The sequence below is a fragment of the Theropithecus gelada genome, chromosome 12 (assembly GCF_003255815.1).
Source record: "Theropithecus gelada isolate Dixy chromosome 12, Tgel_1.0, whole genome shotgun sequence".
NCBI lineage: Eukaryota > Metazoa > Chordata > Mammalia > Primates > Cercopithecidae > Theropithecus > Theropithecus gelada.
Window position 1 is genome coordinate 2,894,846 of NC_037680.1, and position 27,908 is coordinate 2,922,753.

At 46.9% G+C, this 27,908-nt stretch overlaps 2 protein-coding genes across 3 annotated transcripts; one reads left to right on the forward strand and one right to left on the reverse strand.

Annotated features, from left to right (window-relative positions):
• Positions 1–1,128: 1,128 nt before the first annotated feature.
• LOC112636445 (formin-like protein 5) lies at positions 1,129–4,515 on the reverse strand. The gene is made up of 2 exons (XM_025405127.1): positions 4,488–4,515; positions 1,129–3,402 (listed from the first exon to the last, which is right to left on the reverse strand). The coding sequence occupies exons 1-2, from the start codon at positions 4,513–4,515 to the stop codon at positions 2,756–2,758; spliced, it is 675 nt and encodes a 224-aa protein (XP_025260912.1). The 3' UTR covers positions 1,129–2,755.
• Positions 2,840–27,811, forward strand: AMMECR1L (AMMECR1 like). Of its 2 annotated transcripts, none has more exons than XM_025405597.1 (8): positions 2,840–3,051; positions 4,527–4,636; positions 14,373–14,817; positions 17,745–17,855; positions 18,176–18,290; positions 19,601–19,691; positions 22,489–22,585; positions 24,269–27,811. In XM_025405597.1, exons 3-8 carry the CDS (start codon positions 14,411–14,413, stop codon positions 24,378–24,380), a joined length of 933 nt encoding a protein of 310 aa, XP_025261382.1. In that variant the 5' UTR covers positions 2,840–3,051; positions 4,527–4,636; positions 14,373–14,410; the 3' UTR covers positions 24,381–27,811. The 2 variants fall into 2 exon arrangements, with proteins under 2 accessions (XP_025261382.1, XP_025261383.1); XM_025405598.1 differs by lacking the exon at positions 2,840–3,051 and adding an exon at positions 3,484–4,097.
• The last annotated feature ends 97 nt before the right edge of the window (positions 27,812–27,908 follow it).

Sequence of the window (27,908 nt, forward strand, 5' to 3'; positions counted from 1 at the left end):
CTTGTTCACAGGTATTCACTGTCAGGGCTGGGATCTGAATCTATGCAGGCTGATTCCCCAGTGGACTCTCAACCATTACTACATATTCTTCTTTTTTTTTTTTTGAGACGGAATTTCGCTCTTGTTGCCCAGGCTGGAGTGCAATGGTGCCATCTCGGCTCACCGCTACCTCTGCCTCCCAGGTTCAAGCAATTCTCTTGCCTCAGCCTCCCGAGTAGCTGGAATTACAGACATGCACCACCATGCCCGGCTAATTTTGTATTTTTAGTAGAGACGGGGTTCCTCCACGTTGAGGCTGGTCTCGAACTCCTGACCTCAGGTGATCCGCCCGCCTCGGCCTCCCAAAGTGCTGGGATTACAGGCGTGAATCACCGCGCCCAGCCACTACTACATAACCATTCAAGATAAGAAATGATAAAAGTTGTACATGAGGGAGGCAGACAATTTGTTCTGGGGTATTCGGATGAGTGGTACAGCTACGTCACAGCAGATTGAAGTGACATTTGAGGATCATGCAGAGGCCTTGAGCCACCCAGCTTCTCTGCAGTTCTCCTTTCCCAAGTATATTATCTGCCCGCCGCTTGTTGGTTTCCTTCTTCATTTATTCAGTTGGGCTACAAATAATTGTATGCCTATTACATACCAGGTTTCGGTATTATGTACAGGAAATGAGAAGATAAATAAGAGACAGCCTCTTCCATATTTATGGCATACACTGCCCTCAGTTTAGTTTCTTTCTCCTGTTCAAAATTTCATTGTTTATTTTTGCATCAGTTCAGGCTGTTGCTTACGTGAGGTAACCTCAAAGTGACTTTTTGAAAGTCCTGACCCTTTGCCTTTCAACATCATTTAAGAACAGCAACAGCATCTGGATCTCTCAGTAAAATGCCTTTTCAACAGCTCAAAGCCAGGCTTGTTTTTGTTTTAATTTGGGCATGTTTCAAGTGAAACTTAGTTCCATCATTTAATTCCTGGCAGCCCAATAACCAGGGAGCAGTAACTCCCTTATCTGTGGGCTGTTTAATGACTATCTAGTACCACCCTGGGAGCAACAGACTAGGGCCTTCTTCCAGATGCCATGTTTTAAGGCTTTCAGCTGGAAAGACCATCACTCTGTAACATTTATTCTGATTATTTTAAGTCAGGATTTGGCCGCCTTATTCAGAAACAAACCAAAAAACCTGGCCCCTGGCTTTCTGCCTCCTGCACTTCTGGCTCTAGGCCATATGAGCATCTAATTTCTAGTTTTTCAGACAGAGAAGGTTAGAAACTGGTAACCGTGGTCTCAACAGCAGATAAGCACATCAAGTCTGTGACAGGAATTAGGAAGACTGCTAGAGAATTATTTTTAAAGTCATCTCTTGTTCCACAAAGCATAGTTGTCTCTTCCTTTTTGTCCTCCTTGCCCATTCTCTTTGAGAAGTCCAGGTCTGAGAGGCACCAGACACTCAATCGACTAGGGTTTTGCTGCCTATAGGTAATTATGCTAAAAGTCTGCCGTAGTAGATCTTATGCTGGCATAATTATGCATTCGAGAGCAGAAGGTTTTTGCTGGAAAGCTTCACTGTTAGATATGATTTGCATTTTTTACTAGATACTTGTCTTTGGTCTTTGAGGACAGACATATTAAGGATTCCTTTGTGCAACAACACAAAAGCAAAACACAAAACAGCCCATATGTGAGCATGAGGCCGTTTTTTAATACAAGAAAGACATTGCTCTAGAACAGGGTTCGCCTTTGCTTCAGGGCCTAACAGTTTATTTTGGAGCCATAAGGGTAAGGAAGCAGGTCAGAAATGACTTTTAGTGTAACCCTATCTGTAATTAAAAATAAATGCTGTCATAAGATCAAATGTTATCAAAAATCAGTATTTTAAATTAAATTTACCCCGAAGTTTCTTTCAAAAAAAATTTGTAATGTTCTTTTTGAGTGACGCTTTTGCCCTGCTAGAGCTGAAGAATGTGATCAATCGGCTCGTTGAATAATCCTGCACAGTAGGCATTCCGCTGAAGCCAACTCTAGCTGGGGGCTCGGGAGCGAAAGACACAGATGGGGCCCGGCCGCCCCTCGAATCGGGTGGGCGCGCCCGTTCCCGGTGCATCAAGAGGCTGGCCCGGCCAGGGGAGAGCGGCTGGCACCGAACCCCACGCACCTCCCCGCGGGCGGGGCCGGGCAGTCGTCGGCTCGATTTAAAGCTGGTCTCGAAGGTTGCGGCCGGTCAGGCGAGTCGAGGCGAGGCGAGGCAACGTGAGCGAGGGTGCTTAGGGAGAACAGCCGCGGGCAGCTCCATGCTGGGTGGCCAACGCGCTACGGCGCCCGGCAGCAACCCAGCCGACAACCCGACCCGGATCCCGAGCTGCGTAGCGGACAATGCTGCGCGCCCGTCCCGGACTACGACTCCCGGCGGGCTCTGCGACCGCTCCGGGGCGGCCCAGCGTGCACTGCGCCGGCCAGCTTGACAGCCGGTTGCCCTAGTCGGCTAGCTCTGGGCCCGGCCAGGGACGCTGGCCTTCTCGCGGTTTTCCCTCGATGTCTCTCTTTACTCCAACTGCCTGAAACTCGGCCCCACGAATGGCAGGCAGCGTCCAAAATTCAACCCCGTAGAGCCAGCACTAGCCAATAAAGCGCACGGATGGAGGCCACGTGACAGCAGTGGGCCGGCCCTCCGGCGGAGCCCAGATCTCTATGGTTTCCGCGGCTCGCTAGAGGGAGTGTGGTCCACTGGAGGACTCCCTACATTCTTCCTCCATTACCTCACTGCCTCCGGTGGCTGCTGGGATACCGGAGGACTCGGGTCCCGGCTCGACTCAGTCCTCCAGCCGCCCGGGGAATACCTCTAGTTCTTCCCGGCCGCCGCCGCCGCCCCGCCGCTTCCTCCTCCGCCAGCCGGCCTCCTTCGCCCCGCCCCGTCCGCGCCGCGCGTCCGGCCCGCCCGCGGGCCAGCTTCTCTCGGGAGCCCCCACCCAGGCGCATGGCTCCATGAAGCAGGAGGAGGAGGCAGAGCACGAGAGGTCCCGTCCGCCCCAGCCGCGTCTGGGCCAGGAGAAAAGGTGGGAAACTCAGGCTGCGCCGCGCCCTCCTCCTCCCCGCTGCCGGGCCCGGCCTCCCTCGGGCCGCCGCCGCCTTGCCCGCCGGGCCTGTTCTCGCCGGGTCGGGCGGCGGGGCCGGAGGAGACCCCGCGGTCCTGGGGCGAGGGTCCCGGGGCAGGAGGGGTCCCGGGCGGCGGGGGGGCCTCAGGCTCTGTCCCAGCGGAGGGCAGGGGGTCGGGAGGCACTGCCGGGGAGGGGCGGGCGGCGCCGTGCCCCGGGCCGCGAGGCTCGGCTCCCGCTCCTGGTCCTTGTCTGCACTCCCTCCAGGAAGCAGGCTCGCTCGTTGTAAAGTTTGGTGGTCTCCGGCGCCGCCTGGTGGCCCCCACCCACCGTCCCGCCGCCCCCTCCCCCGCCCGGCGTCTGGATTCCACCCCCGCGGCTCGGCCCAAGCTGCTCTACCCGTCGCTCCATCGTCTCCCCAACTCCCCAGCGCCCCGGACCCTCTTTCCTCATACCCTCGTTTTTCACCTTTCACCCTCTCCCTCGGCCTGCTTTTCCCCTCCCTGCTCTGGCCTGTCGTTTTCTTAACACTCTTCACACGCGCGCTTCCTCCTCCTCCTCTTCTCTTTTTCCCACCCCTACCCTTGGGCCCTCCTTCCTTAACCTGCGCTGGACCCCTGTTCCGTGATCCGTCCACCTGACACGCTGGGTTTCATGACTGTCTCTTTCCCAGGCTGTGGGTTGTGCCCTTCACTCCTTGCCCTCCTCCATTCCCTGTCCTGATCTGAACTCCTCTCCTTGCCACGGTCCCTCACCCTTATCCCTCTGGGCCTTAACCTCTTTCACTGCCCTCTCCTAGGATAGAGTGGGTGGGGCCTCTCCCACCCACAGGAGATGTAAACAGTCTCCTGTTTACTTACATCTTTGGGAGTAGCTCCATTCTCTACTAGTGGGGAGAGTTGGTGAAGAGATCAGGAAGAGATTTCTTCGAGACTGGCAGTAAGGATGAATGACTCCTAGCAACAGTGACCCTCTCTTCCCGGCATAGCAAGATGGCCTGCCCTCAGGTCCCTGCCTCCGGCGTGCTGTCCAGTAATTCTTCAGTGCTGTCTTTGCAGAGGATTGGGGAATTTATCTGTGTTCTGAAACCGGCGGCGAGCCTTTAAATGGTCTCTCCTGGCTTGAGAGCAACTTTTGCTCTGCATGGGTGGTGGGGAAGTTTTAATGCTCGAGTTCAATAAATCAAACCTTTGATTCTCACCATCCTCCCCTCTTGCTGATGACGCTAAGGATGAGATGATTCAGGGCATGGGACTGCACTGCTGCCTCAGATTTAGAGTTTGAAAGGTTTTGAAATAAGGAGAGCCTGTTCTCTAGCTATTTGCTGTGCCGGCCCCGAAATTGCTCTGTGGAGTTGTGGTGTTTCAGAAACCGTATGTATCTTACCTCTGCCCTACCTGGGTGTTTGTTCACTGCACCTGCCATTTCCGTCTTAGGTACAGGAAGAAGGAATGGAATCCGAAGGAAGAAAATTCATTCCAGAGACAAAATAGCTCCCCTCCTCTGTTGTAGCTGTTCCTCTGGCAATACAAACTTTCTGCTTTCAGTGAGTATTATCTTGGACATATTTAGAATAGAGCATCATTGTAGTTTTTGGTTTTAGGCATGTGCTAGGATTTTGGGATGTAGGTGTATTTTGTTCATTCGTATTTTTCTACTTCCGTGAGGGGATCCTAATGTTGATGACGTCTTTCCACTTACTCCCTTTTAAAATAGTTTAAATATGCAAGTTTGTTTTCCGTACCCCCATTAGAGTGAGCTAGGTGGTGGCGTGGCATGATCTTTCCTTCATATTTCTAGTGTGTAAGGTCTGGCTCCCCACCCTTCCCAAATTCGTTTCTCAATACGACCAAAAAGGTTGTCTTAACTTTTAGGGTAATTAACTCAGAGGTTAATGCAGTTCCTGATCAAAGTCAGTTATTGGTTCTCTTTTCTATAGTTTCAGTCCTCAAAGACTTTTGGAACATTTTGTCCTAAATTCGCAATAGTGATGATATTTTCCTGAAAATCCCATCACAGATTTGAAAATAATTAAAATTTTTCACTGTAAACTTGAAACAAAGTTCTGGGGAAAAATTATGACGGCTGTGTCCTCTTAAGTTGATTCATGATAGTATGCTAACACTTAGGAGAGAGTTTGCAGAGTGCTTCACTTCCCGGTGAAGCCCCCCAGCCCCTCTGAGCGATGTAGGGAACAAATGTTTTTATTTTACAAATGAAAGAACTGAGGCCCAGAAAAATCTGGCACGTTGCTACAGGTCACATAGAAAACAGAGGGGAGGTGAAAAAAGTTTTGACTCCTAGATACATGTTTTTCTTTAAGCTAAGTTGAAATGAAAATGTATAGTTCTGGCCAGGCGCAGTGGCTCACGCCTGTAATCCCAGCACTTTGGGAAGCCGAGTTGGTTGGATCACGAGGTCAAGAGATCAAAACCATCCTGGCCAACATGGTGAAACCCTGTCTCTACTGAAAATACAAAAATTAGCTGGGCGTGGTGGCACGTGCCTGTAGTCCCAGCTACTCGGGAGGCTGAGGCAGGAGAATCACTTGAACCTGGGAGGTGGAAGTTGCAGTGAGCCGAGGTCATGCCACTGTACTCCAGCCTGGCGACAGAGCAAGACTTCGTCTTTAAAAAAAAAAAAAAAAAAAAAAAAAAGTTCTTTATGTTTTAAAAAATCTATAAAGCTTAAAAACGATTGTTTCCAGGCATGGTGGCATACATCTGGAGCCCCAGCAACTTGAGAAGCTGAGGCAGGATGATCGCTTGAGCTCTGTAAATAGCCACTTCAGCCTGGGCAACATAGCAAGACTTCATCTCTTTTTTTTTTTAAAAAAAAAAAAAAAAGTCCGGGCACAGTCGCTCATGCCTGTAAATCCCAAAACTGGGAAGCCAACGCAGGAGGATTGCTTGAAGCCAGAAGTTCAAAACCAGCTTGGTCCACATAACGAGACCCCGTCTCTACAAAAGGAAAAATTTTTAAAAATTAGCCGAGTGTGGTGGTGCATGGCAGTGGTCCCAGCTATTTGGGAGGCTGAGGCAGGAGGATCTCTAGAGCACAGAAGTTCAAGGCTACAGTGAGCCGTGAGTGCACCACTGCACTCCAGCCTGGACCACAGAGGGAGACCCTGTCTCCAAAACAAAAAGGAACAATTATATAGGTAGGTCTGTGATTTGTGGGGGAAAATTTTCACACACCAAATGTTTTGGGTGTGTGTATGCTGGGGGTTTCAAAAATAAATGATTATTTGGTATGGTTACCAGAATGTATGTGGGTTTTTCTGACTGTTTCCTGGAATAGTTCCATAAGTAGGACAGAATTATAGCTCAGGTGCCATTTCAGTACCCATAATATAATTATTAAATTGAATTTCAACTCAACTCTGTGTCACACAGGAAACAACAGCTTGTTCCCTTCTGTGGAAAGCTTGATTTGAGCAAACATCTGAATGCTAAATGATAACAGAAGAAAATGCAGAGACCCCCTTTTTCTTGGCCTTTTTCCCACCTCTCAAATCTTCATGAGGTCATGCCCTCAAATAAGCTGTTTTGAGGCATGTCTTCAGAAGGTGAATCTAGATTTTTTCCCCCCACCTTTAGGCTTTTCTAGATACTTTAATCTGATGGTTGTGTAAACCTAACTACTTTGACAACAGTTTTTTAAATTGGTATTCAATATCTATCAAGATGTCTACAATAATAGCATATTTAGCAAATTTAGTCTCTTTTTTAGTGTATATCTGTAAGCTTAAATGAGGACTGTAGTGGAATAAAACTGTACAACTCTCAAGGCGGCAAAGTATTTTCCTCTGTGTTTTCTGGCGTCTCAGAATGAAAAGAAGCAGTGGATGATTAATTAGAAGCCGTTGCTCTCCAAAGAAGGAAACTATCAAGGTCATGAGAGTCATAATCCCACGTTAATAATACGATCTTTTAGATTACAAGGTCATTCTTAATGGAATTGTATTATGAGGGTGTTATTTCTCTAGAAATTGTAAGCACTCAGAGCTGCGTTCTTTTTATAACCGACACTACTTTTATCCGTGGGGTAGGGTAGTATTGGTAACAGCAGACACCTAATAAATAGTAGTTATGTGCCACAGAACTGCCAGGTGGACGCTACTTTTATCCGGGGGGTAGGGTAGTATTGGTAACAGCAGACACCTAATAGATAGTAGTTATGTACCACAGAACTGCCAGGTGGACGCTACTCTTATCCGGGGGGTAGGGTAGTATTGGTAACAGCAGACACCTAATAGATAGTAGTTATGTGCCACAGAACTGCCAGGTGGTTTTTGTGTCTTTCACAGCTCACAAATAAACCTCTGTGGTAGCGGGAGCCCAAGTCCACAGAGATGTGAAAACTTGCCTGAGTTGTGTAGCTGGTACGTGGCAAGTCAGACTTAGGATCTGAGCTGAGATTGTAACCTCAGAACGTAGGCTCTGTCCCCTGAAGAGGGGAGCTGCTCTGGAAAATGTGAATTATTGTTTTCAGTGGACTTAGTAGCCTTGGAAGGGACCTGCAGTGAGAGAGGAAGGTCCTTTTGCCCAGCCAGACACATGAGTGAGGGCATCATCACATCTTCATGTCAATAGCAGTCTCAATACCTGGTTTGTAAATACTAGCAGTGTATGAGAAATAGTTTGTATTAATCCCTGAAACCACAAATGGCCACCCAGGCAAATAAACTCTCCAGTGGGTAGTTCTGAAAGTGCTCCGTCATTCAAAAAGGAACAAATAATTCTTCCCAACCACAGTTTAGATCGTCTGATCTATCAAAAGAAAGCCTTGAACCACCTAGAAGTGGCACGCAAAACCAGTTCCAGAACTGACAGCTACTGTTAAGGACGACAGCTGCCAGCATACATTGGACCAAGAAGTGAATTTAGGTGATAGTTGACCTAATTTTTAAAATGAATTATCCACAGTGGCTATCCATTTTGCTATGGATAATTATTAAACTATCCCTTGGTTTAGGCTGAATAGAATGGAGATTGTTGATAAGAATAGGCCCTTATAATTCAGTCATCCGCAGGTTCTGCGATACTCCACTGTCAGCAGGCAAACTTAAATTACTGGATGTGTAGATAAGATTGTTGGTGACGATCAGCAGTGTGTGTATGTGTGTGTGTGTATGTGTGTGTGTACTGTATGTAGGGCACCATGTTAGGTGCCGTGAAAGATGAAACAGATGCCCCGCAGCCTCTCAGGCTCAGGGTGATGCTGAGTTCAGTGCTGGGTTTTCAGTTGTAAGCTGCTCCAAATTGCAGCGCAGTGCTCAGGGTCCCCACAGAGGGGGAGGAAGAGTCACTGAGTGGCCCTCATTGCGGGCCCTAATGAAGTTCAGGGCCCCCTTGAGTGTGTACATCAGGTGGAGAGGACAGAACGTCCTGCAAGCACAGGTCAGATGAGGACACCGCAGCATAACTGAGAAAGGCTGGTGACTTTAAGCACTGAGGACACACTTTATTTGACACCTGCAAGGTTAGGTCTTAAGAGGTGGTAAAACAGTGGTTCCTGTGATTTCTGCCAGCTTTTTGTTGAAGCATGAGTATTGTTTCCATCTAGTGGAAACCTAGTTTTAACGAACTTATTCTTGTTGGTGGTCCTAATGGATGGACAGGAAGAAAAGGGGATCACTACTGTGGACTCTCATCATGGCCCTTGAGCTGAGCTTTGTACGGGTAACCAGCTGATGTCCTGAAAGGGTCTTGGATATATATTCTTTTATAAAGCAAGGGTTTTTACACCTGATTTCAAACTTTTTTTGTCTTTTTCCTTCCGTTTTTGTGGAGAATGAGGTCTTATTATGTTGCCCAGGCAGGTCTCAAACTCCGGGGCTCAAGCTGTCCACCCGTCTCTGCCTCCCTAAGTGTAGGGATTACAGGCGTGAGCTCCTACGCCTGACTTCTCTTATTTCAGATGAACCAGCTTCATGGTAATTTGTACTATGCTCACAGTACCGTCCTTGGTAGTTTTCATAAAGTTTGGCAGGGAAGTTTGGCGGGCATAGATTTAGAAGAGGTAGAGCATGGCATTCAGTGGAGCTTTGTTTTTAGCTGACCAGACAGTCTGATCTATTAGAACGCTATTAGTTTGAAGTACCTTACCCTGTACTCAGAAAGCCAGGCTGCTGGAGGACCAGGTGTCTCTTGATCATTGCAGGGCAGTGCTGAGAGCCAAGTTGGGAACTACTTAGTTGTGATGAGATACCTACATTGTTGGAATAGGACTAGAGAATCTTAAACCTAAAGAGAACATTTTGATGAAATTCATTGATAGTGGTTGATGTTTAAGAAGCCTTTGTTTATTACCAGCAGCTTGGTTTACTTTACATTCTTTACCTATAGTTGTTATATATTAGGCCATTTTTGCATTGCTATAACTACCTGAGACTGGTAACTTATTTTTGAAAAGAGGTTTAATTGGCTCAGGGTTCTGCAGGCTGTACAGAGAGCGTGGCAGCCTCTGCTTCTGGGGAGGCCTTGGAGCTTTTACTCATGGCGGAAGGCAAAGCGGGAGCGGGCACGTAAATAACAAATGCAGGAGCAAGAGAGAGTTGCGGGGAGGTGCCACACACTTTTAAATGACCAGGTCTTGAGAGAAGCACTCGCTGTCATCACTCTCAGGAGTACAGCACCAAAGGTTGGTCCTAAACCGTTCGTGGAAATCCACCCATGATCCAGTCAGCTCCCACCAGACCCCGCAGCTGACATTGGCGATTACAATTCAGCATGAGACTTGGGCGGCGACAAATACGCAAACTATATCAAGTTAATATTTGCTTTTTGTTGGCAGATGAGTAGAAGATTGGCCCCCTCAAAAACCCGCCTTAAATAGTTGTGTAGAAGGATGGGAGGTGGAGAGAGTAGGTGATGCACAGAGGTATAGATGAAGTAAGGTTGGCCATAGGTTGGCCATTTTTAAATGTTGGGCTCATTATACTATTTGTGGAGTATACTGTTTTCTCCACTTTGTTCATGTTTGAAATTTCCCATAGATTTGAATTTATGGAATAAGCTTTATAAGAAATGCCTTCTAATATATTTTTGATGCAGAAAATATCTAACTCTGCTCTTGGTCACTAAGACTCAACTGAGACTGTCAGTTGAATTGGTTACTTAGTGGCCTCCAGAGAAATGCCTGGGTCTAAAGGACCAAAGATTGTGGTTGGTTCTGTTCGTTGCAAGTCACAGCTGGAAGATGTGGGGGAACTGTAAACAGTAGACAGCAGCTGCCACTGCGGTCAGTGATTGTATGTGGTGTGCAGGCAGACTCTTCTAGACTTGAGTTCATCTGCATTGGTGTGGTTTGAAAATCCCTTCTGTTGCTCTGTTTTAGGATGTTTCACCAGTCAGGTGGCTGATACCACCTGGAAGAGAATGTCTGAGTTGTTGCCTCCATCTCACGACATGTAGCTTTTCCTTCAGGTGTGGTTTGGTGTAATGAGAATGATGAAAGGTTTTTTTAGCTTTTGCATTTTATCCTTTCCCTTTGATTTTTTGAATTCTGAGGCTCTAGAGGTGCAGAGCCTCAGGGCCCTGTTAAAACACCAGCTCTCTGGGAATACGGTCCTGCTGCTTCATCCAACCTGTATCTCTACCTTGCTGTCCACAGTTGCACACAAAGTAGAGTCAAGTGAGAACTCAGGCCAGTGACACCCATCGTGGATTCAAATGACCCTGGGATGAGGGGATAATTTTCCAGGTGATGGCTGAGGTGTTGACTTTGGGCTTGGTTTTTCATGGTTTTTTCCCAGCTCCATTTTTGTTGGCAAGATTCTATAAGCTGTTAGATTAGTTCTTAACATACCCTAGAATTTAAATTTTTATTTATTTATTTTGAGACAGGGTCTCCTGGGCTCAGGTGATCCTTTTGCCTCAGCCTCCTGTGTAGCTGGGACCATAGGTGCGTGCCACCATGCCCAGCTAATTTGTTTTATGTAGAGACAGATGTCTCACTTTGTTGCCCAGGCTGGTCTCCAACCCCTGGGCTCAAGTCATCCTCCCACCTCGATCGACCTCCCAAAGTGTTGAGATTATAGGTGTGAGCCCCCACGGCCAGTCCAGAATTTATTTATTTATTTATTTTTTTTTTTTAATCCTGCCCTAAAGAAAGAGACTGAATCCAGTGGATATTATTGGCAAGACTCATTCTTTCTTGTAGTTCCAGGCCATAGAGCCTGATACATAGATCGCGATCTAAATCCTAGCTCTGGCCCAGGTGCGGTGGCTCACGCCTGTAATCTCAACATTTTGGGAGGCTGAGGTGGGCAGATCACCTGAATTCAGGAGTTCAAGACCAGCCTGGCCAACATGGTGAAACCCCGTCTCTACTAAAAATACAAAAATTAGTCAGATGTGATGGCACATGCCGGTAGTCCCAGCCACTCGGGAGGCCAAGTAAGGAGAATTGTTTGAACGTGGGAGGCGGAGGTTGCAGTGAGCCAAGACTGCGCCACTGCACTCCAGCCTGGGGGCCAGAGTGAGACTTCGTCTCAAAACAAAACAAAACAAAAAATCTAGCGCGCCACTTAGTGGCCGTGTGGACGATGTAGAACGTAAAATGGTGGTAGCATCGTCTGCCTTGTGGAGTGCTTTAGAGGATTCAGTGGAACACTGTTTGAAGAGTGTGTGCTCCCTGCAAGTTCTGCTGTAAGCCTAGAGTGCGCAGCCACGTACTGGTGCCCCAGGAGTTGCCCTCCTAGAGAACAGTGGACCGAGAACCCAGATGATAAGAGCAGCTGGAAGTATGGATGCTGACCACATGCCCGTCACTGGTTTACGCCCTTTACATATATATACATTGATACATATATATATATATTTTGTTTGTTTGTTTTTTGAGACAGAGTTTCGCTCTTATTGCCCAGGCTGGAGTGCAATGGCACGATCTCGGCTCACTGCCACCTCTGCCTCCAGAGTTCAAGTGATTCTCCTGCCTCAGCCTCCCGAGTAGCTGGGATTATAGGCATGCACCACCATGCCCGGCTAATTCTGTGTTTTTAGTGCAGATGAGGTTTCTCCATGTTGGTCAGGCTGGTCTCGAGCTCCCGACCTCAAGTAATCTGCCCACCTCGGCCTCCCAAAGTACTGGGATTATAGGCGTGAGCCTCTTTACATATATTAAACTTATTTAATTCACCTAACAACCCTAGGAAGCAAATACTATTATTATTCCTGTTTTGAGGAAACTGAGGCAGAAAGAGGTTAATCGTGGAGGAACCAGGATTTGAGCCCAGGTCACCTGGCTTTGGAGGCAGCATTTTAAAAAACCAAGACACTCTGCTTCCTCTCTCAACAGTCCAAATAAGACAGTGACATCCATGCTCAGAAACAGTGTAGTCATTGGAGGTTTTATTATATCGAGTAAATAAGACTTTCTCAAAAAGAAGCCAGGTGCTCACACCTGACAGCTCCTGAGGAGGCTGCAGTGAGAGGAGGATCCCCACCGCACACTGCACCGCCCCCACCAACCCAATTTTTTTTTTTTTTTTTTTTGAGACAGGGCTGTGCTCTGTTGCCCAGGCTGGAGTGCAGTTTGAGACCAACCTGGGCAACGTAGTGAGACCCCCATATCTCAAAAAACAAAAAAAAAATAGCTGGGCATAGTGGTACGTACCTGCAGTCCCAGCACTTTGGGAGGCTGTGGCGGGAGGATCACTTGAGTCCAGGAGTTGGAGGCTGCAGTGAGCTATGATTGTGCGACTGCACTCCAGCCTGAGTGACAGAGTGAGGCCTGTCTCTCGAAAGAGAGAGAGAGAGAGAAAGCCCCTGTTTCGAGCAAGACATTTAAGTGTACAAGCTGTTCTTCTTGAGCCACAGAGGGCTTTGATCGCAATCAGAAATGCCCTAGATGTGTATTTGGTTATGAATCAGCATATATGAAGAACATAAATGATCCTTATAAAATGTTTATATCATTCAACGTAAAGTGACAAGTTGTTTGGAAATAATGGCATTGCAAATGGTGTGTAAATATTTGATTTGAAATTTAAAAGGTTAAAGAGTTTACAACTGAAATACTATTTGTAGATCAACGCCTAAAAAGATAATTATACACTACATGTCCAAATCACAGGGGAAAATTTAGGTAGGACAATGCAAATCTCTCTTCTCTCTCTCTCTCCCTACCCCCACTTCCCCTTCTTTCTCTCTCTTTCTGGCCAAAACAGTAACATACGATGACTTGAGAGAAAGCTTAGTTTTCTGTAGTTAGAAACTTCACTGTTGTCAACATTGAAATAACTAGGCGCTATTTTCCTAATTCTGTTGAGGAGTGACACTTTTCGGACAACAGAGAGGACCTTAGTCGTGTTATGGCTATACATTTTTACCGCGGGCTTTTAAAGAAAAAAAAAACAATTAAAAAAAAAATCCCTTCTTTCCGTTCGCATCATCAGCTAGGAGGAGGCTGTGGCTCCCCAGCCCATGTGACACCACATTTTGTTAAGCTGGGTGGCTTTGTCTCTGTCTGCCTGGCTATGACAGGGCAGAAACTGCCACCTCACAAAAGGTCTGTGAAGCTCGGGTCATTCGTGTGGATAAAGGTTTCTGCTAGGTTGCAGGTTTTTTGAATGGGGTCTTGAAAGGATAGGGAGATGTATAGAAACTGGAGTCAGTTCAGAGGGGAACCAGAGAGAATGAGGGGGCTGGAGGAGGAGAGCTGCAAAGATAGAAAGGTGGGAGCCTTGTGTTAGAAGATGTGCCCTCTTCAGAGTGACAGCCAACCGCTTTTCATCCTCGCTGTGGTTTGGGGCTGAAAGTATGAAGATAGATTGTAGTTAGTGATGAGGAAAATGCACAAGGATGTGGTTAACAAGGAAAATCATGGAAGTTCCTCTGGAGTTCTTTAAAAATAGGATGGTTCAATTTGGAGTCTCTAAAAAAGGTAGAGACATCATGATGATGAGTCTGACAGGTCGTGCGCAGTCCTCCAGGCGGTCTGGAAATGTCCTCGGCCAGCTTCACGCTGGCTGCTGCCCCACCCTGTCTTCTGCCCTGGGGACTCTTGGGGAACAGGGAGCTGCTTGGTGCCTGCCTCCAGCCACGGTAGTCATATGGAAATTTTGTGGAAAATAAAAATTAGTTCTCTTTTAGGAAAAGGTTAGGGGTTTCTTCTCCTGGTCTGTGACCCTTTTTGATCACATGACCTGGAGGTTGCAGTGGGAGAAGGAATTTGACAGCTCTTAGCTGGTCCATGCAGACTCTCTCTCCTTGATGTTTTTTCTCTCCTTTTAACTAACCATTCCAATTAATGCTTAACTTCCTCATTTGGGTTAGGGTTCTGCGGCACTCCAGACCTCGAGCACTGAATCAGGATGGGAAAAAGACGTTGTGTTCCCCCACTCGAGCCCAAGTTGGCAGCAGGCTGTTGTGGGGTCAAGAAGCCCAAATTATCTGGAAGTGGAACGCACAGTCACGGGAATCAGTCCACAACTGTCCCCGGCTCTAGTTCAGGACCTCTTCAAAACCACCAGCATGTGGACAGCAGCAGTGGACGGGAGAATGTGTCAGACTTAACTCTGGGACCTGGAAACTCTCCCATCACACGAATGAATCCCGCATCGGGAGCGCTGAGCCCTCTTCCCCGGCCTAACGGAACTGCCAACACCACTAAGAATCTGGTGGTGACCGCGGAGATGTGCTGCTACTGCTTCGACGTACTCTACTGTCACCTCTATGGCTTCCCACAGCCACGACTTCCTAGATTCACCAATGACCCCTAGTGAGTAACTCAGGTGCTGGGGCCACTGAGGAAGGCATGGCGACATCTTTCTGGGGTGATTCTCTCAAGAGATCTGCTGCTTGGAAATCTTTATTATCATTTGAGGAAAGGGTAATGGGAAGAGAATGATAAGAAACGTCCAGACAGTTTTAAATACAGTTCACATTTGGAGGAGGCTGTAGGCTTGTTAATGTTCTGGAAATCAAGTGAGTTCATTCTTGGCTCTTCTGTTAGTTCACATGGCAGTGGGTAGGTCATTTAACCTCGCAAGTGGGGAAGTCACGCCATACCACTGGGGACCCCGTAGTGTTGAAGTCCGGGTGAGTTGGAAGTCTGAGGCCAGGCTGGAGACCAGGAGCTCTCATTCATTGGATCTGTGAGTTGGTTGACAGGGGCCCCTCACTTTGTTCATGAGAAATCCCTTGGTAAAGCTGTAGGGCCACTGACATCCCATCAAGAAAATCAGAATCTGCTTCAGTATTTTTAGCTGAAAATTCTTTGTTGCTTGTCCCAAGACCTCTGCTGGTCTCAGTGACTTAAATAAGCAATATGTATAAAGTAAACTGAAAAACTCCATGCTAGCATATTCTTCTTCCTCAGAATTGGAAGCCACTCTGAGCTGGCTTTGAAGAGCATTGCTGTTTTTTTATTTTTGTTTTGGGGGCATGCTTTTGGAGTATTCGTTGATACGAGACTATTCGTTCCGCAATTGTTGGTTGCATACAGAGACTGCAAAGCCTTGGCTGGGGCATGGAGAGGGTGTGAAGAAAAGGAGCCTCTTCCCTTGGGAGACCTGTCAGGTTGGCAGATCACACACGCACAGAGCTGAGATCACACACGCACAGAGCTAAGATCACACACGCACAGAGCTAAGATCACACACGCACAGAGCTAAGGTCACACGCACAGAGCTAAGATCACACACGCACAGAGCTAAGATCGCACACGCACAGAGCTAAGATCACACACGCACAGAGCTGAGATCACACACGCACAGAGCTGAGATCACACACGCACAGAGCTAAGGTCACACACGCACAGAGCTAAGGGGAGTTGTTCTCTGAGACCTGTCAGGTCGGCAGATCACACACGCACAGAGCTGAGATCACACACGCACAGAGCTGAGATCACACACGCACAGAGCTAAGGTCACACACGCACAGAGCTGAGATCACACACGCACAGAGCTGAGATCACACACGCACAGAGCTGAGATCACACACGCACAGAGCTAAGGGGAGTTGTTCTCTGAGACCTGTCAGGTCGGCAGATCACACACGCACAGAGCTAAGGGGAAGTTGTTCTCTGTGAGTGCGTCAGAGGAGAGGAAATGTGGAGGGAGGTGTGCTCGGTTTTTTGGGAACTGTCACCCTGGGGTAACGTGGTTGGAAAACACCTGACTGAGCAGGTGGAGATCCCAAGCCTGAGTGAGATCCAGGGTGCCCCATGTGAGAGAGAGACACAGTTTGGAAGAACAGGTGGTGATGTGGGTGTTTAGGGAAGGTTTAGGCTGTCGTATTCAGGGCTTTGCATTTCCGTCCTGCAGGCAATGGAGGCCTTGTCTTGAAGGATTTTTCAGTAGGCTTTGGGGCTGCAGCATTGGCTGGTGCTGTGCAGGTGCTTTATTGGAAGGAAGAGATGGCTAGACGGGAGAGCTGCTGTGGGGCCCTTTGTGACAGTGATCAAAGCAGATAACTTTGAAAACTTAAGTTGCCTCTAGAAATTATTAACTCAAGAATCTAAGAGGTAAGGGCATTAGTGTGGAGAGATTTCAGGAAGAGGGAACAGGCCTTGAAACCTCTTGCTAAAAAATCTGTCACTATCAATCTGATATAGCCTAATGAAGTGTGACTTTGGCCTAGAAACAGAAAATGGCAACTGCTAATAAAAAGGTGTCTTGGCTAGGCACGGTGGTTCATGCCTGTAATCTGTAATCTCAGCACTTCGGGAGGCTGAGGTGGGAGGATCGTTTGAGCCAGGAGTTCAAGCTTAGCATGAGCAACATAGTGAGACCCCCCCCATCTCTATTTTTTTTTAATCTATTTTTTTTTTCCTTTTTGAGACAGAGTCTCACTCTTGTCGAGGCTGGAGTGCAGTGGCATAATCTTGGCTCACTGCAACCTCTGCCTTTCAGAATCAAGCGATTCTCCCACCTCAGCCTCCTAAGTAGCTGAGATTATAGGCGCCTGCCACCACGCCCGGCCAATTTTTATATTTTCAGTAGAGGCGGGGTTTTACCATGTTGACCAGGCTGGTCTAGAACTCCTGACCTCAAGTGATCCGCCCACCTCGGCCTCCCAAAGTGCTGGGATTACAGGCGTGAGCCACTGCACCCGGCCTTTTAAAATCTTTTTTTAAAAATTAAAAAAGGTTTTTTGAGGGAACTTTTTTTTTTTTTTCTGAAAATTTATTTTCAGAGATATTTGTAGTTTCGGAGATATTCGTAGTTGTCAGGGGCGGACACGATCATGAAACATGATTATGGAACAACAACATGGGATTACAGATGAGCAGGGGGCTGTGCAGGTGAGGTGTGTCATCATGAAAGACAGAGCTGGGGAGCGTGGCTACCTGCATACACAGACTTAGGGAAGAGGAAACTGGAGAACTGGAAGAAAACGTGGAGTGTTGGGTAGAGAAAGAGGAAAGGAGCATGTCCGTTTGGCAGCAGAGTGAGTTAAAGTTGTCAGCAGGGAACACGGAAACCGCTACGCGGAGCCTCTCCTCATGCTGCCTCGTAGGTGTCCTGTTTCCCACCAGGGGCTGTGCCGTTTTCAGAAAGGCAGAGAGTCCTTTGGGTAGCTGGCGAGTCCGAAAAGAGGGATTCTTGGCACTAACAGAAATGAATAGGGACAAAGCCAAAAGGTTTTGTTCTTATCCATGATTAATTTGGGGCTGGAGAATGTTTTGTGTTTTGCTTTTTTTAGTCCGCTCTTTGTGACGTGGAAGACAGGGCGGGACAAGCGGCTTCGTGGCTGCATTGGGACCTTCTCAGCCATGAATCTTCATTCAGGACTCAGGGAATACACGTTAACCAGGTAATGACACCAGACGTTAAGAACTGTAGATAACTTGGCTAGAATCAGAAATAGCTGCCTGACTTTATTTCTTCTAAGTGATGTATGTTGAGTTTTCTCTTTTTGGTAATCTGGACATGTAAGGGGCTTAATCTGGTGAGTCACTTATCAGTTCAAGTACAGACAGTTAATAGCATCGAGCTGTTTTTAACGTGTTAGTGTTGATGAACAATAGATACTCTCTGAATAGCTCAAGATTCATAAATATGGGGGCTCTGTGGCACCTGATGTTGGCTCCTGACTCCAGAGCAGCCTTACCTGTGTTTTCTGTCCCCCTCCAGTGCACTTAAGGACAGCCGATTTCCCCCCCTGACCCGAGAGGAGCTGCCTAAACTTTTCTGCTCTGTCTCCCTCCTTACTAACTTTGAGGATGCCAGTGATTACCTGGACTGGGAGGTGAGAACAGCCGCATTTGGAACTCTGCATCTCTCGTTGCATTTGGGTTCGGGTTAGTACATGGCAATGTATCTCCTTCATTGAGAGAGAGGGCATAAGAATGTGAAGGCTCAGTTTGGAACCAATTGTGGGCAACATAGGTGACAGAAGAGGTGCTCCTGTACCAAGAGTAGGCAGAAATGTCAGTGTAAAGGCTTGCTTCTCCTGATTCTCCCTAGTCTGCTTGGTTTACATCTTTCTCCATGTCTAATAAGAAATAATGGAGTAAAAGAAAATATTCCAGATCCCTCTTGGCAAGCCTTGGAGTAAAAGTTTTTGTTTGCTTGTTGTTTTTTTTTTTTTTTTTTGAGATGGAGTTTCATTCTTGTTGCCCAGGCTGGAGTATAGTGGCGTGATCTCGGCTCACTGCAACCTCTGCCTCCTGAGTTCAAGGGATTCTCCTGCCTCAGCCTCCCAAGTAGCTGGGATTACAGGTGCCCACCACCATGCCCAGCTAATTTTTTTTTTTTTTTTTTTTTTTTTTTTTTTTTTGAGACAGAGTCTCACTCTGTCACCAGGCTGGAGTGCAGTGGCGCAATCTCGGCTCACTGCAACCTCCCTCTCTTGGGTTCAAGCGATTCTCCTCCCTCAACCTCCTGAGTAGCTGGGATTACAGGCGTGCGCCACCACACCCAGCTGATTTTTGTAGTTTTAGTAGAGACAGGGTTTCACCGTGTTAGCCAGGATGGTCTCAATCTCTTGACCTCGTGATCCACCTGCCTTGGCCTCCCAAAGTGATGGGATTACAGGCGTGAGCCACCGTGCCCAGCCGTTTGTGTTTTTTTACTAGAGACGGAGTTTCACCATGTTGGCCAGGCTGGTCTCAAACTCCTGACCTCTGGTAATCCACCGGTCTTGGCCTCCCAAATTGTTGGGATTACAGGCGTGAGCCACTGCGCCTGGCTGAGTAGAAGTTTCTATTAGGAATCAGATGTGAAGGATCATGACCCCAGATAAAAACCTAGTGGCATGCTTATGTAACGGGATAGGGTAACATATTCACAATTCCTGGATGAGTTACTTAAAGAATTCCTTTCTCCTACCTTCATATTCTCAGAGGTGGCTGCACATACTCTCGACCCTTCCCTAAAAGCAGAACTTTGTTTGGCCTCTGCGCCTCCTGAGATAGAATTAGTCACGCAATGCAAGAAACTCTCCCTTTTCTAGGCCTGTGTTAAGCTGGTCAGGAAATAATGTGGATTTATATGTGGGGACTGAAGTTCCGTTAGAGTAAGTAAATGCCATTTACTTGGTTGTACTTTTTTCTATAGGTAGGGGTCCATGGGATTCGAATTGAATTCATTAATGAAAAAGGCGTCAAACGTACAGCCACATATTTACCTGAGGTTGCTAAGGAACAAGGTGAGTTGGATGAATGGGATTTTAATGACAAGTATCATTCACGGTGGTGCCAATTAAAGGGCAAGAAAGTGAAGTGTGTCATCTTTCAGCCCAACTGCAACTAAGAATGAGGGCCTTTCTGCCTCTTAATACCTGTCAAATTCCTGTAGAACCAAGGGTAAATTTCCAAAAAGGTCTAGGAGCTGGGAAAAGAAAAAGGGTAAATAAGTCACTTACTCGCCTGCTATTTCAAACACTTATTTTCAATAAATAGTTTTATTTCTTGGCCCCTTGAACTACAGTGGCAATTGTAGCAAAATACTATGAATCAACCTGACCATATTGTAGAATTCAGTAGGTATCGAACTTGGGATGACAAATCATTAAACAATGTTATACATGGCAAAGGGTGTAAACATAGTCCCTACTGTTTTTTAAAGAACTCAGTAGTCAGCCAGGCGTGGTGGGTTACTCCTATAATCCCAGCATTTTAGGAGGCCAAGGTGGGTGGATCACGAGGTCAAGAGATTGAGACCATTCTGGCCAACATGGTGAAACCCCGTCTCTACTAAAAATACAAAAATTAGCTGGGCATGGTGGTGCATGCCTGTAGACCCAGCTACTCAGGAGGCTGAGGCAGGAGGATCGCTTGAACCCAGGAGGCAGAGCTTGCAGTGAGCCGAGATTGCGCCACTACACTCCAGCCTGGTGACAGAGCGAGATTCCGTCTCCAAAAAAAAAAAAAAAGAAAAAACTCAGTAACCTTTAAGTTCTTCTGATGGGGACGTTAAAGGTAGGATGGATCGAGCAGATTTTCTCTTTAAAAGACTATCTAGAAGGGTACCTTTACATGTTGTGTGTACGTTCTCTGATACGTAGTGCAGTTTTCTTTCTTTCTTGGAATTAGTCTGTTTTTGAAAATAATATGTGAAGCACAGTATTTGTTGGGTATGAACCTAGAATAGAGAAAAAATATCCAATGAAGTATATATCATGAGCAAACATGGAAAGCAATTGCCTGGTTGGTTTTTTTTCGCTTGTGCTTTTTTTTTTTTTTTTTTTTTTTTTTTTTTTTTTTTTTTTTTTGAGACGGAGTCTCGCTCTGTCGCCCAGGCTGGAGTGCAGTGGCCGGATCTCAGCTCACTGCAAGTTCCACCTCCCGGGTTCGCGCCATTCTCCTGCCTCAGCCTCCCGAGTAGCTGGGACTACAGGCGCCTGCCACCTCGCCCGGCTAGTTTTTTTTGTATTTTTTAGTAGAGACGGGGTTTCACCGTGTTAGCCAGGATGGTCTCGATCTCCTGACCTCGTGATCCGCCCGTCTCGGCCTCCCAAAGTGCTGGGATTACAGGCTTGAGCCACCGCGCCCGGCCTCGCTTGTGCTTAACGTTTTCAAAAGCAGTGTATATGTGGCATAAAAGCAAACCTTTTAGCCACCTCTTTTAGGTCATAAACCTAACACTCTGTACAAGGAGGCATACCATGTTTTGTAATGAGGAGGTGTAAATAATAGGTAAATAATCAAATTACTTTTGCCATTTGAAAGTTGGTTGGAAAAATAAAAACTTTGGAGCACGTAGCATAGTAATTTAGGGGATTTTCTTTGGTTTTTCTATTTGATGAAGTTGGTTTTATCTGTTAAGAAAGAGGCTGGGCACAGTTGCTCACATCTATGATCCCAGCACTTTGGGAGGCCAAGGTAGGTGGATTGCTAGAGCCCAGGAGTTCAAGACTAGTCTGGGCACCGTGGTGAAACCTCGTCTCTACAAAAAATACAAATTCAGCTGGGTGTGGTGGCGCACACCTGACAGTCCCAGCCACTTGGGTGGCTGAGGTGGGAGGATCACGTGAGCCTGGGAGATGGAGGTTGCAGTGAGCCAATGTCGCGCCACTGCACTTCAGCCTGGGTGACAAGAGTGAGACCCCGTCTCAAAAGAAAAGAATGTGCGAGAATAACACATTAGTATATGCATGAGCAACTTTTCTGCCCTTCCTGAGGGAACAGCTCTTTCCTTCCTTCCTTCCTTCCTCGCCCTCTTCCTGTCTTTCTCTTTTTATTTCTTCCTTAAGACAGGGTCTGCTCCTATCTATCACCCAGGCTGGAGTGCCGTGGTGTGATCCTGGCTCACTGCAGTCTTGACCTCCTGGGCTCAGATGATTCTCCCACCTCAGCCTCCTGAGTAGCTGGGACTACAGGCGCATCCTACACGCTCACTTAATTTTTGCATTCTTAGTAGGGATGATGTTTAACCATATTGCCTAGGCTGGCCTCGAACTCCTGGGCTCAAGTGATCCTCCTGCCTCAGTCTCCCAAAGTGCTGGGATTACAGGTGTGAGCCACCACACCCAGCTAGCTTCTTTCTCGCTGTCAATTTTTTACCATACAAAACAGGACTCCTAAAAATCATCACATTGAAGGAAGATCACACGAAGAAATAGAAGTTGCAGACTGTAAATTCCTCTCTTCCCACAGAGCAGCCTTGGGGACCAGCACTAGGCCAATAGGCTGGTCTAAGTTGGAACCATGTTTGTTCCTAGATAATTATACTGGGGTAACATCTGACAGGAAGGACGCAGGAGCAGGGAGCCTGGGGACAGCCATTATGGCATGTGTCGGGCTATCATCTCATGTCTCAGAGTCTCCACGGGACTGTCAGACAGACTGGGCGTCAGGTACGTGGGGGTCAGTGCCCAGGGCTTCCTCTGCCTTAGCAGACTCGGCTGCTTCTTGAGTCCCATTTCTCTTCTTGCACGGGCCACGTAAGAGCATGCCTTACTCTTAGATGTGCATTGACCTCAGTGTGGCCTCTCTCCTCCTCAGACTGGGATCAGATCCAGACAATAGACTCCTTGCTCAGGAAAGGTGGCTTTAAAGCTCCAATTACCAGTGAATTCAGAAAAACGATCAAACTCACCAGGTAAGCCATTGTCTTGTTTTCCTTATCATTTCTATTTAGTTGGGGTTGAGTGGAGGATAACTTTGATGGAATGGGGAAGAAGTTTTCTCTGTGAATGTCCCTAAATCAAAGAAGTGTGGGTGAAGTTCAAGTTTTGAGGAAGCAGTGGCAGCAAAATCAGAGACTCTCCCAGCATCCTGTGCATCTCCACAGCTGAGCTGGGGACACAGTTGGAGCAGGCTGTGGTTGGCTTTGCCAGACCCACGTGGTTGGGAGGCTGAGGGGGAGACTGAGGTTAGGAGACAGGGCTCTCTCTGGAAGTCCAGAGTCAGCTGAGGTGCCGCTTTCTGACCGCACATGCAGTCAGGTGGCAGGAGATGCAGGAGAGTCAGAAAATGCTTTTTACAGAAAGTTGAAAGGAAGTGCCTGTCATTTGGGGGGATACTTCTAGGAGGAGGCTGCGTAGTGTAGCAGAATGCAAATGGGCTTGGAGCTGGAATCCCAGCTCAATATTTACTAGCTGTGTGACCTGAGCCAGTTACTTGACCTCTCTGAGCCTGTTCCCTGTCTGTAAGATGCGAATGATAATACCTTAGAGTTGTTTGAGGCTGTGCCAAGGTAATGGATGGAAAATTTCTAGCCTGGGGCCAGTCAACATTGTAGGTGTTCAGGAGATGTTAGTTCTCTTCTCATCCCTGTTGAAATCAGAAACACTGAGAGGTTTAGCTTCTATGGGCTTTTGTGGGCCTCTTTTGGGCCCCTCATCTGTAAAATGCTGAATAATCATATACTATCACAGGTCTGTTTGGAAGATGACCCAGTGTTTTTTACATGCTTTGGATTCCAAAAATTTTTAAGAAACAAAAAACTCTTCAAATACAAAGCATTATTATTATTATTATAATTTATTTGAACAGCCATTTCCCTGTCAAAATTCAGGAATAATCACCTTGCAGTGGAGGAGTGATTACAGTGGGAAAGAGATGGCTCTGGGTAAGGATTGTCACACCCAGCTCCTGTGGTCTGTAGTAGGCTCCATAGGTTTGTAACACCCCATGCTTTGCATCCTGACTCATGGCTCTTTCCAGAGCACAGCCAAAGTGCTGTGAATTCTGTTCGGACGACCCTGTGATATGGCATATTCATCTGGGGAGTGAGTCCTATCCTATCCTATAGAACCCCGAGGATCCTTTAGCCTGCTTCGGCAGACTCTGACCCCGAATTAGGTATCTGTGTCCCTTTTAGTTATAACAACTTGTTTGTTGCTCTTATGCAAATTGAGGTTGCATTTCTGTCAAATGTATCACATTTACTCTGAAAGTAGATACGCAATTTGCACTGGGTTTTGGTGCAGCCATCTTCCAATCTGCCACCCGTGTAATTTGACCTTGAAATTCTTCATCCAGACCCCAGTAGCGGATTGCTTACCAGCAGCCTGATGATAAGCACGTGTAGTGTTTCCAGGTGGGATGTGCTGAAACACAGTCTCAGGGGGAATTGTGGTCGTGCTTTTTCATCTTGTTCATTTGTAATAACAGCATTGTTTTCTTGTGCTGTCTTTCATTTTCTGTAAGTAAGATTGCTCTTGGTCTTCCATTTTATTCTTTCAAAATGTGGAGTAAGCTTTTGGTTTTTCTCTGCTGAGTGACTTTACAGAATGAAGCGTTTGGGGTTCCTAATACCCTTTCCTATTTCCTCATACAGGTACCGCAGTGAGAAGGTGACAATCAGTTACGCAGAGTATATTGCTTCCCGACAGCACTGTTTCCAGAACGGCACTCTTCATGCCCCGCCCCTCTACAATCATTACTCCTGACACGCAGCTGCGTGACCAGCCCCACCCCCCTGTGGCCGCCAGTGGCTATGACATCATTGGAGCGGATGCCTCCTCTTCCTGGTCCAGCTACTTCTATTACTGCACCATTTTATGATGCTAGCTTCCGTTGCCAAGTCTGCCTCCCGCTGACTGAGGGAGGGTAGGGTTACCTTGAATGAAACAGAACTTGAGGGGCCCAAGCCTTATCTCAGCCTTTCCTCAATATGGGGTTCTGTTGGATTGGGGCTCCTCCATGACTGGTGGGAATTGCTGTGTGGGTTCAGAAGACCCTTGTCTGGTATTAGCCACATGCGTGTTGGCCACACGCTGGAAGCTGAAATGGATGATCCCTGAAGGTTGAGCCCACACACACCCCTGCAGCCTCCCCAGGTGAAGTAGGTGTATTCCCGTGGCAGTCTGGGCAACGGAGACCAACAAACATTTTTAGGTTGTTTTAAATTCCTTTTTTTAAACTTCCAGTTTATTGCGTACCAAGAGTTGATTACAACCTCCATGCTTCATAAGTGGACGCCACGTTAGGGTTGGCCGTGGGCACCACGAGTCCTTCGAGGCTCCTGGACAGAGACCCACATCAAGATCGGAAGCCCTTTGGGTGGCGTTGCAGATCTCATTGCTCAGTAGGCCGTGAAGATTTTCATCCTCATCCCACTCTCAGTTGGATTTTCTGGCACTCTTCCTGCACCGAGTCTCCTGATGACTGAACAGAGCTCCGCGGTGTAGCCTGCTGAGGAACGGAATGGAGGTGTGCACGGGAGGTCCCGACGTCATCACTGCGCGCAGGTGTGAAAGGAGAGACCTCTTCTGCACCGCCCGGCTACCTCACTCCTCTGCTGGTAGCAGTGCCTAGAGCTGGACCTAGGTTCTCAGAAGCACACACGTGCAAACAAGCGATGGAGCTGGGCTTTAGGAGGGGAGGACACATCGTAGGAGAGAACCCAGGGTCTCTAAGCTGGTTTTCTTTTCAGGCAGACATCCGAGGGGCCTGTAAGCAGGGCAGTTCCTTTTTCCAGTTTGCCTGTAGAAGTGGGAAGACTGTTGATGTTTCTGTCCTTTCCAGGACTTCAGAAAACAGTGGTGTAATTACACAAGGTGGATCTTTATGTTGCCTAACATGCTGGGAATCTTCACCCCACCAGGGCAAATTTCCAAATAGCTCATTTTATTCTAGGTCTTTCAAACTTTCATCTGACATATTTCCCTTTCCCATTGTCGCTGATTTCCAAGTCGCTGTCAGCAATGTTTTCCTCTCTCCTTGCCTATTCTTCACTTATTTGGTGGCAAAGTTCATAGAACTAGGGGACTTGGAAGATGCTTTGAAAATATTGTTACAAAGGCACTGCTAAAATGATTCACAGGAAGAGTGGCCAATTGGAAGAAGGATCCTAAGGATGTGACACTGGTTTTCAACAACATGCTTAGAGAACTCTTGAAGTGGATTGGGTGTCAACCCAGTGAACATAACGTTTTTATTTAATTTATTTTTTGCAGTTTATGTGGTGATGGTGTGGCTTTCCGAAATGGGCAAATATTCAAAAGATCTTTTGCATTTTCTTCTTCCAGGAATGGGGAAGGGGAGCGGGGGCACAGTCTGAGAAAGGACACCTGTGCTGTTCTAGGCATCGCTGGCAAGTTTGTGGGAAGGGATGGGCAAGGGTGAGTGGGTGTGCTCCACACCGTCCTGTGCTGCTCGGGAGGACCTGGGATGTGCGAGGGAAACGTGGGTGACGGTGCCTAGGCCGCGGCCCTTCACTGCTGTGCTGGGTTCCTGCAGCCTGCTACGTTTCCCTTGGCAATGTAAATGAAGATGGAGGGGTCATTTCATGATTTCCTGCTGCTGAGAATAAATGTCTTGTTAAAACATGTGGCAACGGTTACTCTTAGGTGCCGTGGATTGATGTCAGGGTGGTCAGCTCTGGACTAAGCCACCCACCTCCAATTTGTACAACAGTATTGATACATAGGGCTACACTCATTACTGTTCAAGTGTTCTATGTTAAAAGTTGTGTTTAATTTCTAAAGATTAAAAAAAGCAAAAAAATTGGTGCTAAACCTTCACCCCTGAGCACGCTCAGTGAGACTGGTCATGCAAGCATTTACAGTGCCATGCTCCTCAAGCCGATTTTTTTCTTGTAGAAATGTTGCCCTATTTGTCTTCTCCAATGTATGTTATTTTATTTTATTTTATTTTATTGAGGGGGGGTAGGAAACCTGCCATTTAAGAAAATGAATAGAAAATTTTAAAACCCAAGAAATGGGGAAAAAAAAAAAAATCAGTGCACAAGAATCGGGCTGGTGAGGCCCAGCACCACACTGAAGTGGGCTCAGTGGTTTTGGAGTGAAGAAGCCTTACTCCCTGCACATTCCCTCATGCTCCCACACAAGTCCAGCAATGGAAACGCTTGGGTTCCTCTTGCTTTGTCAAGGGGACTCAGGAGTCGACCAAGGGAAACCATTTGGCCCCGTGAGGAATGGACACTGTCAGTATCCGTCCTGAACGGGGCCTAGTCAGGAAGCGGTCTAGAAGTGTACGGTTGTGGTCGCCTCATGAAAGTGTGTAGCAGGTGGCTCTCAGGAAAATACCAAGTCTGGATCATCCATGTGGCAGCTTTGCATAGGGAGAAGACAGCTCCGAACTGGAACTGAACTGCCTTCTGCATGCTTGACCAAAGCAGTGATGAGGGTGGCCAGTACCTGCAGTGTGCATGGTAGGTTTAAAGAAAAGGGAATGTGTTCTGCTGTTTCCTTTGTCCTTGGGCTGCTCAAGCTGGACAGTAGGTAACCACTGTTTTCAAGGACCAGCCCAACTTCTCTGGTTGGTTCGGAGTTCGTTTCATCCCTAGCTGTGAGTGCCTTTTGGTCTGGAAAGTTGGCTTGTCTCATAATACCCACAGCTAGGACATTCTCTCTGTAATTATGAATTGTCCTTGTTTTCCATTAAAAGAGAATGTCTTTGATCACTAGAGTTGGTCGGTGTTGGATTATTTCCACTGTGAGATTCTTAAAACTTTTTCGCTTCATAATAAAACAACTCATGTTAGAGACCCTTTCAACATGAAAGGTTTGTAGTTGAGACATTACATATATTTTATTGTTCATAATAAAAATCATCTATACAAAAGTCCTGGGTGTTAATATTTTGCACAAGATCTGTTTTCCATGATGTGTTGACATCTACAATTTCACTAACTGTTGATGTTCTTTTCTATTGAGATTCTGGAGCCTAGGGAGCTGTGTTCTTTTTGTTCATTTCGTTCTTACTTCCCTGAAGCAAGAGACTATATGGCCTTCAGTGCAAAGACTTCAGACCAATTCTTTGTATTACACTTGGTTGCCTCTTGGCTATATAACTTCTGAGTGCAAATCATTGAACTCTTTAACGAAGTATTGTAGAGAATAAATCATAATGGATACATGTTTTGTCCTGCCTCTTTTTTAAACATGTGACTTGATTTATATGGAACGGTGGTACGTTGTCTTATTTTTTTTTTTTTTTTTTTTTTTTTTTTT

Coding starts and splice junctions, on each gene's coding strand:
- LOC112636445 (XM_025405127.1), bottom strand. CDS start 4,515: ATGGCAGGTGCAGTGAACAAACACCCAG. Junction 3,403..4,487: donor TGCAGTGAACAAACACCCAG/GTAGGGCAGAGG, acceptor GGGGGCCACCAG/GCGGCGCCGGAGACCACCAA.
- AMMECR1L (XM_025405597.1), top strand. CDS start 14,411: ATGGGAAAAAGACGTTGTGTTCCCCCACTCGAGCCCAAGTTGGCAGCA. Junction 17,856..18,175: donor AGGGAATACACGTTAACCAG/GTAATGACACCA, acceptor GTCCCCCTCCAG/TGCACTTAAGGACAGCCGAT. Junction 22,586..24,268: donor AAAACGATCAAACTCACCAG/GTAAGCCATTGT, acceptor TTCCTCATACAG/GTACCGCAGTGAGAAGGTGA.